We start from the raw sequence: 11,712 nt of genomic DNA on the forward strand, positions 1-11,712 counted from the left end.
AGTTTTATGTGGAATGTTTAAGGTGGAATAGTGGGTTTCAAAATAAGTAAGCAATGGAACTTGATGGTCCATAATTTTCTGCTAATTTCCACCTCAAGAAACATTCTCTCTCTGTTAACACAGTTGATTTCTGATGTCCTATGTGTTGTTGCAGAAAACGTGGGAAAGTATGTACCAGATAGCTAATACGGACCAGTTTCTGGTGTCTGACCATGAAGACTGCATCTCAGTCATGAGCTCCTTAGATGAGCTCAGCACCTATTTACACGAAGAAAACAATCTGGATTTCCTCAACGACCTCGGGCCTAAGTTTAGAAGGCTCGGTAAGATATGCGCTGGGTCGGATATGGAACTCGAGGTCAGCTCCTCTCCCACGCCTGACATAAACATCTCCTCCGGTTCACAAGTGGGCGTCAATGTGAAAGGTGCTGTTGATGTTGTTCACAATGAAGCGACCTCTGTCTCTGCATCCAGCTCCTCCTCCACCACCCAAATCACCACTACAAATTATGCAGAGAATGTTAGCAGTGGAGGCGCTACATCAGCAGCAACTGTGGGCCAAACTGTGTTCATCCAGCAGCCACCTGTCTACCTTTCCTCTACACCTATGTACGTAGTGGAGCAACAGCGTCAGCCTGCTCTTTTTCTAGCTTCTGGTCAAATCCTGGGTGTTCAGGAACAGAAGGTGGTGCTGGTAGAAAAAGGGACAACCAACATGGCAATCGGAGCCGAGAACACCCTTCCAGGCCTGCGGCTGCAGCAAGCAAACACCAGAGTTCTGGTGGATCCAGGAATTGGAGGCACACTGGTGCGTGGTTTCTCAGGCCGCTCTGAGCCTGAGGGCACTGTTTCTGGTACCTTTCGTGTTATGGAGAGACAACGAGTAGAGAGCACAGAGCCTGCACATGTCATGCAGAGCTCCTCACACTCCAGCATCAGAAAGAGTCAGCATATACAGATCGAAGGGCAAAGTGGAGGGAGCTTGGCTATAGGAAATGCATCAGGTTTCCCAAATCCCATTTCCGTATCTCAGAAAGATCTATTTTCTGTGCCAAATGATGGTACTCACCAAGAAGTGCGAGAGAAACGGGTTTCAGTTGTCAAGAAAAGTTTCCAATCAAGCTCCATGTCCACCTCCTAATGCTACTACAAACATTCTCACTCATTCTACAGGTATATGCCACATTTCCATTTATTCAGCATTTAACACATGCAGCCATTCGTGCTGTGATGAATATGGCAAAGAACTGAATTCCTAGAAGAGAAACTAATAAAGAGAGACTTTTTGAACATCTGTTAATGTAATTCCGAGTGAGTGCCATGAGTAAGTGACTAATCCTTTAATTTTAACTTAATTATTAAAATACAAGTCATATGCCATTTTTGAATGGTATTACTGTCTCGGATCTACTGTTTTCCTCGGACACGGTCGTGTTTTGTTTTACATCTAGGAGTTAGAACTTTACATATTTGATTATTCTTATTATTTTGATTATACTTTACATATTTGATTATATTTGATAGTTCTGATGTTTTGTTATTAGCATAAATTGGTGCTGCTATGCAAAACAAAATCCCAGGCTGATTGTTATAAAACGCAATTATTATCGAGTCATTTTTAAAATCGTCTGTATTTTAAGTGTGTCTGAATATATGACAATAATAATTAGGCTATTGTGGAGGTTTTGCTATACCGGTGTGAATTTCATGCTACAGTGATGAGTTTGTAAAGTACACACAACATGTAGCAGCATGTATTTTAGTTTCAGGTAGCAGATGGTTTCAGTTTCTTTGTTTACCTGTCTGGTTTTCATTTCTAAGCCAGTAAGAGAAACAGACTGCACATTTCCTTCATATTACTTTATCTTCATTTATGAAAGCTTTCCACTGATTTCAAAACGAATGCATGCAACAAACGTGCACACGGACGTAGACAAATCACACAATTCTCTGTTTTCATTATGTACAGTATGCACTCCTTGAGTGGTGCAGTGCCACCTGTTGGAATTAAACACTGGAATTAAAATGATTTCCATTTAGTGTGTTCGGGTGACTGACGCACTCTAAATCGCACGAGAATTGAACGCCCTTTGGTACGAGCACCGGTCGAAATTGTGCTGTAAGACCGATCAAATCTCTAATACTGTGTCAGAGCAAACTGGAAGCCATCCTCTGTTTCTTCTTTTGGATTCAGAACCAGTTTTTCAACACAAGACAGGAATTTCTACTTCCCGACCTTTTTTTTTTTCTTTTTTGCAAATGTGACTTAAATGCAAATTTCTTTTGACGTGATAATGCCATTTTGGCTCTGTCCCAGATATTAACCCTGTCAATCATTTGCATATCTATTTATCAGCTGTCAAGTTCTATAACAATATGTCAGTTGCATGAATTTATAATTGAATTGAACATTATTACACATACTTATTACAGAATAGTTTTTTTGTTCTAAGAAAAAGATCCCAATGGTTACAAATGTTTTTTTTTGCCCACATTTCTGGGTTCATTTTACCAGATAAACTGCAAATATCTTTTGTTTGTTTGTTTGTTTGTTTGTTTTGTTTTTGTCTTTTTGAATTGTATATAATTGTATTGTATATATGTGCCATGATATGTTATGTCTGCCTGCTGTAGCTAAAATGTCTTTTTTGGTTTATACATCTTTCTCCTACCCCACCTGATGGAGTATTGACCAATCCTACAAGCCCAAGGAATAATGACCATGCGTGCTCACTCCTGCAAAAAAAAATTGACCAATCTTGCCAGCTCCTGAAGGAATTTGGATCAACCAATGCCCATTCCAAGAGGATTTCAAAAATGCTTCTTCCAAAATGCTTTAGAAATTTGGACCAAATTCCTCTCAATCCCTGCTCACTACTGTAGAAAGTTTCACTAAAGTTCTAAGCAATCCTGCTAAATCCTGCTAAGTTTGACCATACTGTACATGCCCATTTCTGACGTTCTGCCCAAGCCTTCAAATTCCTGAGGCATTTATGATCAATACAACCCAGTCCTGTAGAAATTTTGACCAATCCTCCCCATTTGTCCACTCCTGTAGAAAATTTCACCGATCCTGTCAACTCCTATAGAAGGTTTGGCCACTCCTACCAATTCTTGAAGACGTTCTGTGACCAGTCCTGTCTGTTCATTGACCATTGATCAATATTGCACAAAGTTTGAACCATCCTTCTGATTTCTAATCCTACAATGCAATAAGTAAAACCTTTTTTCAGGTTTTGCCCAGTATGCAACCCACCGCTTGTTTTTAAGAGTGTTGCTGCTGTTATCTGTGGTGAAGGGTCGTGCTGATTGGAGCACGTTTGTGTTCGTACTCAACGTACTGCAAAATATAATGGATTTTTCAAATCTCTGTTGCAACGTGAACCTGCGATCCTTATTTTTAAAAGTAAATCATTTGAAATGGAGGGATTTTCTGTTTAAGGAAAGGGTGCTTGATTAAATAGCATGTGCTGTTTTAACGTTTAATTCTTTTTATTCTCAAAAAACATAAAGTTACAGGAATTGTAATGTCGAGAATGATTGGTTACTAATATGAATGCAATAAAAATGGGATTTTTTTTTATTAATATTTGTATTGTTGATTGATGTTTTTGTAAGAACATGAAAAAAAACAAATAGACAAAACATTCTAATTTGCATGAATTAGCTTTATGTTTTGTGGTCTGTATTAGGATTCATGTTTATTCACTTGCAGTTTTACTCATAAAATGATAGTTAACTGTTACTTGACACTCAGTGGCAACCAGGAGAAAGCTATTAATGAATTCTGGATCTTTATCCTGGTCAGGGTTTTGGTTGTTCCAGAGTCTATCTTGGCTACACCACTCAGAGTCATAGGCACCATGCACACAATAACACCTGGGGAAAACTCCATGCAGATATTAACCCAAGCTCAGGACTGATAATTATAAACGTATAAAGTAAGTTTGCATTCATATTTGAAGTCTTTGAATAGATAGATAGAAAAAGGTATAAGCAACAACGTAGGGCAAAAGAGGTTAACAAACCAAGGTCCCAAAATATTTTTGAACATTGTTGACAAAAGGGTTAGGCAAAGCTCCAAAAAAAATGTTATTCAAAAAAGTTGACAAAGAACAGGTGAAACAACACTAAACAAGTGCATACCAAAAAAAAAAAAAAAGTCTGGTTTGGTCTTGTGCTCTTGTGCCTCCCTCTGCTGGACAGGTTTGGTATGTCAGGTTTGCCATAATTATTTGTACTGATTTTCGAGATATAATGGGGAAATATGTAAACAATATTAATAATATGTTGGATCATTGTTAGCCTCTAGAATATATTGAATGTGTTTTGGTACAGATTCTACAAGTATTTGGAACCCTATTTGATTGATGAACACAAAGATATTTTCCTTGGGTAGTCATAAACTGGCACACTCCTAAATTATCAAAGAGCTGCAAAGCACCTGGCGTGGAACCCAGTAGCTGAGCAAGCCTTGTCCAAAGTACAAAGTTGCATTCAGCTCAAATGTTTATGTACTTTGACCAGCAATACCCTTCGTTGTAGTAGTGGATGCCTCTGAAATGGAAGTCACAAGGTTTCAGGGTGAAGCCCAAACTCCATCCATAGTCCTTGCTGAGCAAAATTATAAACCAGGAATTAGCTGAGAGTTGATGACTGTCAAGTTGAATTTAAAGAAGTGTATAAACTGGTTGGAATCTTCCTATCTGAACATCTGCATATGATTTACACCAATCAAAAACGTGTAGTACCTCGGCAAGCCTTCTGGTCACTTTTCTTTGCCCACTTCCATTTTACTCTGTCTTATCACACTGGCTCAAAGAACACTAAAGCAGATGCTGCTTTCCACATCCATTCTGTGAAGCCCAGAGCTGACTGAAAATCCAACACTTCCCACCTCCTGCGTATTAACATTGCTTACCGAGGAAACCAAGGTTTGCGCAAGTTCTGCTCACACCCCAATGGCACTGGTGCAACATACAGTAGCAATACATTTTCTAACCAACCTGCCTGAATCAGAAGGTAACACCAACATTCTAGTTATTACAGATCGATTCTCAAAGTCCGTCTATTCAATTCCACCCCCTACTCACTCATCCCCTTTACTCGAATTACTGACTCACGAGGCCTAGACGACTGTCATAGGGGACAAAACACCTAATATCAACCCTGTGAAAGAAACTGACTCACCATCCCTTTGTGGCAACCACATTCATGTAGGAACTTCAGTCCTAGGTACATTGAGGTCCTTCAAGATATGCAAACTAATCAAACTAGTAACTCACCGGCTGGAACTTGCCCATCATTGGTGACAAACCACTCAATCCACTTGTTCCAGGCCCCCATTCCACTATCCTGCCTCCTACCATCCCTTTCAACACTATGGGTCAGCCTGCACGCCTAGGCAGGTCCATCCTAAAATTAAGATACAAATCTGTCCGGCTTGAAGATTTTATTGAATAGGAGGTTTACGGGCCAGAGGAGCAGTACTAGCTACCAACTCATCACATGTTTGACTTTAACCTGATGTGAGAATTTCAGGGGACACGGTGGCTTAGTGGGTAGCACGTTCGCCTCACACCTCCGGGGTCAGGGTTCCCGCTTCTGCCTTGTGTGTGCGGAGTTTGCATGTTCTCCCGTGCTTCGGGGGTTTCCTCCGGGTGCTCCGGTTTCCTCCCCCGGTCCAAAGACATGCATGGTAGGTTGATTGGCATCTCTGGAAAATTGTCCGTACTGTGTGAGTGAAAGAGAGTGTGTGTATGCCCTGCGATGGGTTGGCACTCTGTCCAGGGCGTTTCCTGCCTTGATGCCCGATGCCTGAGATCAGCACAGGCTCCCCGTGACCCGAGGTAGTTTGGATAAAGCGGTAGAAAATGAGTGAGAGTGAGTGAGAATTTCAAGCAAGTCTCCCTGACTGTCCCAGCTTTCAAACCCAGGGGGAGGCCCAGGAATATTTATGCTCCCAGAGTGAGCCCTTGGAAGTGGGAAATCTGACATGTGCCATGTACTACACTCCCTACAACACAAACACACTCCCACCAAGCTAGTGATTGAATATATCATGCCACATATGCTCGCACAATGTATCAAAACACTTTCATTCATTCACTACACTGTAAAGGGCTGACGGAACCAGACTCGATTCAATCTCAGAGTCAAGGCATGCCTGAATCCCTGAATCTTCACCACTAAGAAGGATCGAACCAATATGGGTGACACTCATTCACTTTCTACCGCTTATCTGAACTACCTCGGGTCACGGGGAGCCTGTGCCTATCTCAGGCGTCATCGGGTATCAAGGCAGGATACACCCTGGACGGAGTGCCAACCCATCACAGGGCACACACACTCTCATACACTACGGACAATTCTCCAGAGATGCCAATCAACCTACCATGCATGTCTTTGGACCAGGGGAGGAAACTGGAGTACCCGGAGGAAACCCCAGAGGCACGGGGAGAACATGCAAACTCCACACACACAAGGCGGAGGCGGGAATCGAACCCCCAACCCTGGAGGTGTGAGGCAAACGTGCTAACCTCTAAGCCACCGTGCCCCCCTTCTTCCATAGAAACACACTCATGCAAGTATTCCTCGGAAGTAAGCTCACTTCCCCGACCATGGAGGTGTGAGGCAAATGTGCTACCCACTAAGCCAATATGGGTGACACAGAGGGTCAAATGTCGCCCAGTTTAAGGCATCTCCTCCAGTATAATTTTCCATGGCCTGATTCTTACTGACTGTCAGGAAATAAATACGGTTATGTAGAGATGTGGTGCCTATTGCCTGATGAGCTCAATGGTGTAGTCATACGAATGATGAAGGGTTAATTCATGGCTTTGACTTTTCAAAAACGTATCTCTCTCTCTCTCTTGCAGGGTGACTCCTTCTCTGTAGTGTCCAATGGTGTGATGAATCCACACACAGGCACCACCTACGCTCTGGATGCAAAGCTCAGAGCTCTAGCTGCAGCACTCACAACTAACACACCGACACTTACATTCACATCTTGGGCTACTTTTGTGGATTATTGTTTTGATGACAATGTTTCTAACTTTCTGCATATTCATAACCATGATCTCTACTACTGTAAGTATTTCATGTTATTTGTGTTTATATGTTAATTTATTTATGCATTATTTTGGTTTTGGTATTTGTTTGTTAGTTTGGTTACTTTAATCATTTCATGCTTTATAAAAAATAGTTCTTTATGCGTTTGTTTCATTGGTTATGGATGGTTGAGAGTTTAGTATGCTCTGCTTGGTTACTGATGAGAAAAGAGTAATAATTAAATAATTTAGTTCTTAGTCAGTTGATTGTCGTGCCATTTTATCTTTAATGGAAAATTCCAGACCTTCTGGCTGTGTTTCTTGAGAATTATGACACCGAATTGGTATTCGGATGCGATTATGAAAGTGTTATATATCGTGTGATGTATTTGAACAGGTAATCTGGGTCGAAGCTGGTAAAACAGAGCCGCAAACTCTTCGCAGACAGAAAAGAGGTTGGATCATCCCTCCAAAACGGCTGCTTGAGAACGTGGATTATACCCAAGAAGAATATATTGCCAAAGTGGGTGTTCATAAGAAATTTATAAGACCTTAACAGTATGAATAATTATAACATGCTCTCATTAAGGTCATTGAACGTCATGGACGTCTGAATGTTAAACGATGTATTAAAAGGAAAATTAGAGTACTTACACATCGTTACATTGGTACTACGCAAAATTTTAAGTAATCTTTGTGACTTAAAAAAAGAAATTATATCTAAAAAAAGAAATTATATTATATATTCCTTATCTCTTTTTTCAAATAGACTTTAGAGTTTGAATTTTTTTTTTTTTTTTATGTTTTTCTTTTTCAAACACTTAAAGCCTTTATCAAGGATTTGGCTTTCTTTTTACGAACACAATAATCATCGGGTAATTTCTTTGTTTTTTTAGTCTTCGCACTGAGCACAGGTACAAAAGTCTAGAACTGGTCATACAGTAGTCTACTCGTATATTTACGGTTTATTTACATTTAGTTGACTTCCTGTAAATAATAGACAAAGGACATCCTGGAGGTTGAATTCAGGTTCATCACAATACCATCATTTCGATGTTGACAATTATACCAACGTTTAGGATCAAAATGCCAAAGTTGATGCCAAATAACAAGATACCTCAAGATATTTCTATGATTTTATTTACAAAATAGTTCTAAATAGATATCATGACACTGGCCATGATACTATGTTGGCATTTACTTTAAATGGTATCAATGACTAATTTTGTTTGACTGTTTGTTATGACTGTATTGTATATATGAAATATTTTATATAGGAAAATCTGGCTTCAGTTTTTTGCTAAAGTAATTGTTAAATGGTACCAGTGTAATGAGAAGTATAAATCGGACCCTTTTATTCATAAAACATTGGATGGTTAAATTTCAACAAGCAAATGAAATTCCTTTCGAGTACATGTACCTGAGGATGTCAGTTAAAGTTATTTTTCTCTTTAACTGCAGTTCTAAAAAAAAAAAAAATACATTTTTATCATACTTTCAAAATAAAAGTGCACATAGCTTATGAACGAAAAGACGTTTTACAAGTTAAGGATTTGACAAAAAGGCAGCTAAGGCATTTCTGAAAGCGTACCCGTGTGAATGCATCACTGACTTTCACATTAGACCAGCCAAAGATAAGAGCTTCCGCGGTATAATTCCAACACAGAAATAGTTTTGTTTTGTTTTGTTTCCCTTAGTCTGAACTTCTTATGAAGCAAACCTTCAACATGTTATACTCAGAATGAAGGAAACAACAGATTATATCATTAGTATCGTTATTTATGATCAACATACCTGACTATTGGAATTTCTCATGAATCGAGTCTTCCAGAGAAGTCAGTGACTTCTTGTATCTCTTTGGATATCTATCGGTCAAGCATGTCGTGAAGATTGTGTTTTTCCATGAGTCGTCTATGGTAAAAATTTAACTTAAGTGTTAGTTACGGTGTTTGAACATCCTTTGTTGCAAAAAACAGTGTCTTCTAAAACCCAAACTATATATATATATATATATAGTAGCTGTATTGTTTTTAAAGTTTGTTTTCTACTTAAAATGTTTTCTTGGCCGTAAGTCCAAGATGACTAAGATGTTTTTCAGTAAAATTAGATGTTTTGCCTCTTTTAACCATAAATCATAAGTTCCTGGGAAAAATAATAATAATTTCAAGCAGGAAATGTTTGTGAATAAATGGAGTCCATGAAGTGCAATTCTGTTTCTTTACAGTCAGAATGAGTCAGAAATGAGCAGTCTGTTTCTGACAAAAGCACTGAAATGCTGTTTTGGTAATGAACACTGTATCTCATAGACCCACAATAAATAGTGAATCTCCTAGCAGATCAAACACAGTTGTAGCTTAGCTGGTACCATAAAGGACTATTACTATTTAATATGGTGGCGTTTAGGACACAGGCTTTAAATTTTCGGCTACTGTTGAAATTGAATGACATTGGTCTGCTTTGAAAGGGCAGCATTAGTACAGCAAACAGATGCTAACGCTAATACCGCTGGTGCTATGCTTTTTGAAGCAAAATCTTTACAAAAATACTGCATTTGGTGGTTATGGAATGAATAAAAGTCTAAGATTTATTTTATAATGAATATTGGGACTGCTTGAGATCCAGATCAAACAGAAGTTGTCACATGTGGCTAAATATATGAAATGGTCAGAGCGTTGAGGTTGTAAGTGCGGTAGCCACAATGTAAGGAATAGAAAAACAACAGGGTGTGCTGTTATATAGTCATGGGAAACAGGAATGTTTTTCAGGGCCTAAATAACAATTGGCTGGTCCTCAACTACTATAAATAAACACAGGGCTCTCAAGTTTTGAAGACATCTTAAAAAAAAAAAAAAAAAAAAACAGTAACGGAGGAGTATGGATCACTGACCGCAATTTAACCAAATACAAAATATTTGTTTTGCTTCCATTTACTAATGTGTGTGTGTGTGTGTGTGTGTGTGTGTGTGTGTGTGTGTGTGTGTGTGTGTGTGTGTGTGTGTGTGTGTGTGAGAGAGAGAGAGAGAGAGAGAGAGAGAGAGAGAGAGAGAGAGAGAGAGAGGAGAGAGTTTTTGGACTCCTTTATCATGTGTAATGCTGCTCCCATATAAAACAATTCAGCACAAACCCAGACATTTTTAGGGTCATGATTGAGGACAATGTCCCGTCCAGAGACGAGCTGTTTAGTGTTGAGGTTTTGTTCTAACCGACCATCGAAAATACCCTCTAACGAATATGTTTTTTTTTTTTTATTGGTTGTTGCATTAAATCTTACCCAGATACTACAGTGCTATTTTCTGACTGGCTATTGTATAGCCTCTTTTTTTTTTTTGATTGGCTGATAAGTGGCAGGCTCGACTAAGACCTCAAAGTGACGCGCTTGTTTCCTGCCCGGTTCCATAGAGACAGCGGTGGGGACTGATACATTTTGGGTGCTGCGGCTTATTAATTATATCTGATAAATAGTCAAAAAGTTTTTTCTGCGTGAGAAATCAGATGTGTGGCGAGAGAGCGTGAGAAAAGACCAAAATATGTGACTGTCACTCTCAATGTGTGACACTTGACAGCCCTGCAAACAAATAACCTCAGGTTGAAAAATGTAGGAGTATTTGTTTGTATTTGTCTCGGTCACATCGTTCTGGAGTCTTAAGCCAAACAGATGTCTATTTACCAGTGTGCTCTGGATCATTGTCTTGTTGCATGACCACAATTCAGCCCAGTTTAAAATCTTGGAAAGATGACCTTAAATTGGCCTAAGAATAAGATGGCCTTAAAAGATGGCCTAAGAATATTCTGGTATAAGGTTGAGTTCATCGTTATCTTCACATCATCTTCACCTCCATGCTTCACAGTTGGTATGAGGTGTTTCTGCTTTGTGATCAGTTGAAAGAACCATTGTGGTCTTGTTGTGAAGTCATGAACGTAAATATTTAATGTGTTTACAGAGACCTGTAGATACTGTAAAGATTCGACCCAGATAACTCGTTATTTCCAAGAAATGAAAGAACTCGATGGCGAAGAGTCTGAATTCAATGCTAATTATTTTTTTATAGTGCTGTTGCTGTTAAAACTATCACCTGTTCAAATGAGCATGTTCATCCAAACCTGTCATTTCCCATGCTGTGGAAAATTAATAAATACCCTCTGACCAATCAGAATGAAGAATTTAACAGCACTGTGCTGTAAGTCCAGTAACGAGCTAGCATAACACGTCATCATAACACATGACTGCCATTGATCTGGAACAGGTAACAGTTAAATGATACCACACTCGTGTATACAAAACTGTATGTGTTCGATTTCAGATCCGATCAGATGCAGAAACCAGGAATATTACGTATTCACTAATAGGCCCTGGAGCAGATGAAAAATTATTCAGCGTAAACAAAAAGAACGGCTACGTCAGGATCCACGGCATCTTGGACAGAGAGAAAGAAGCCGAATATGAAGTGAGTTTATCTTCTTCCTAACATGTTCTGTAATAAATAGTGATGGATGTCATCTAAATAAACTAAATAAAGTAATGCAAGTGTTTAGTGATCTTTAGAAATCTTTACTAATTTATTGTAACAATATGTGATTTATTTGTTTGTTTGTTTGTTGCTTGTTTGTTTGTTTGAGTTTCACATTTTCCACGTGTCTATGTTTACTCCAGGTTCTCAGTCTT

General features: G+C 39.1%; 2 protein-coding genes across 3 annotated transcripts in view; both read left to right on the plus strand.

Annotated features, from left to right (window-relative positions):
* Window positions 1-11,712, plus strand: part of LOC113658408 (desmoglein-2-like) — a 39,937-nt gene that overhangs the window by 14,018 nt on the left and 14,207 nt on the right. The window contains exon 14 of one of the 2 annotated variants that reach the window (XM_047821271.1): window positions 155-781. In XM_047821271.1, the coding sequence (XP_047677227.1) occupies window positions 155-781 (627 nt within the window). Of the gene's footprint in view, window positions 1-154; window positions 3,588-11,712 lie in introns of those variants that run through there. The other variant, XM_027170818.2, reaches the window with a different exon arrangement.
* Window positions 6,966-11,712, plus strand: part of LOC113658428 (desmoglein-2-like) — a 17,628-nt gene continuing 12,881 nt past the window's right edge. The window contains exons 1-3 of the mRNA XM_047821276.1: window positions 6,966-7,089; window positions 7,447-7,572; window positions 11,351-11,494. Of these exons, the coding sequence (XP_047677232.1) occupies window positions 7,039-7,089; window positions 7,447-7,572; window positions 11,351-11,494 (321 nt within the window). The 5' untranslated portion in view covers window positions 6,966-7,038. The remainder of the gene's footprint in view (window positions 7,090-7,446; window positions 7,573-11,350; window positions 11,495-11,712) is intronic.

This window comes from Tachysurus fulvidraco, chromosome 1 (genome assembly GCF_022655615.1).
Source record: "Tachysurus fulvidraco isolate hzauxx_2018 chromosome 1, HZAU_PFXX_2.0, whole genome shotgun sequence".
In the NCBI taxonomy this organism is placed as follows: Eukaryota; Metazoa; Chordata; class Actinopteri; order Siluriformes; family Bagridae; genus Tachysurus; species Tachysurus fulvidraco.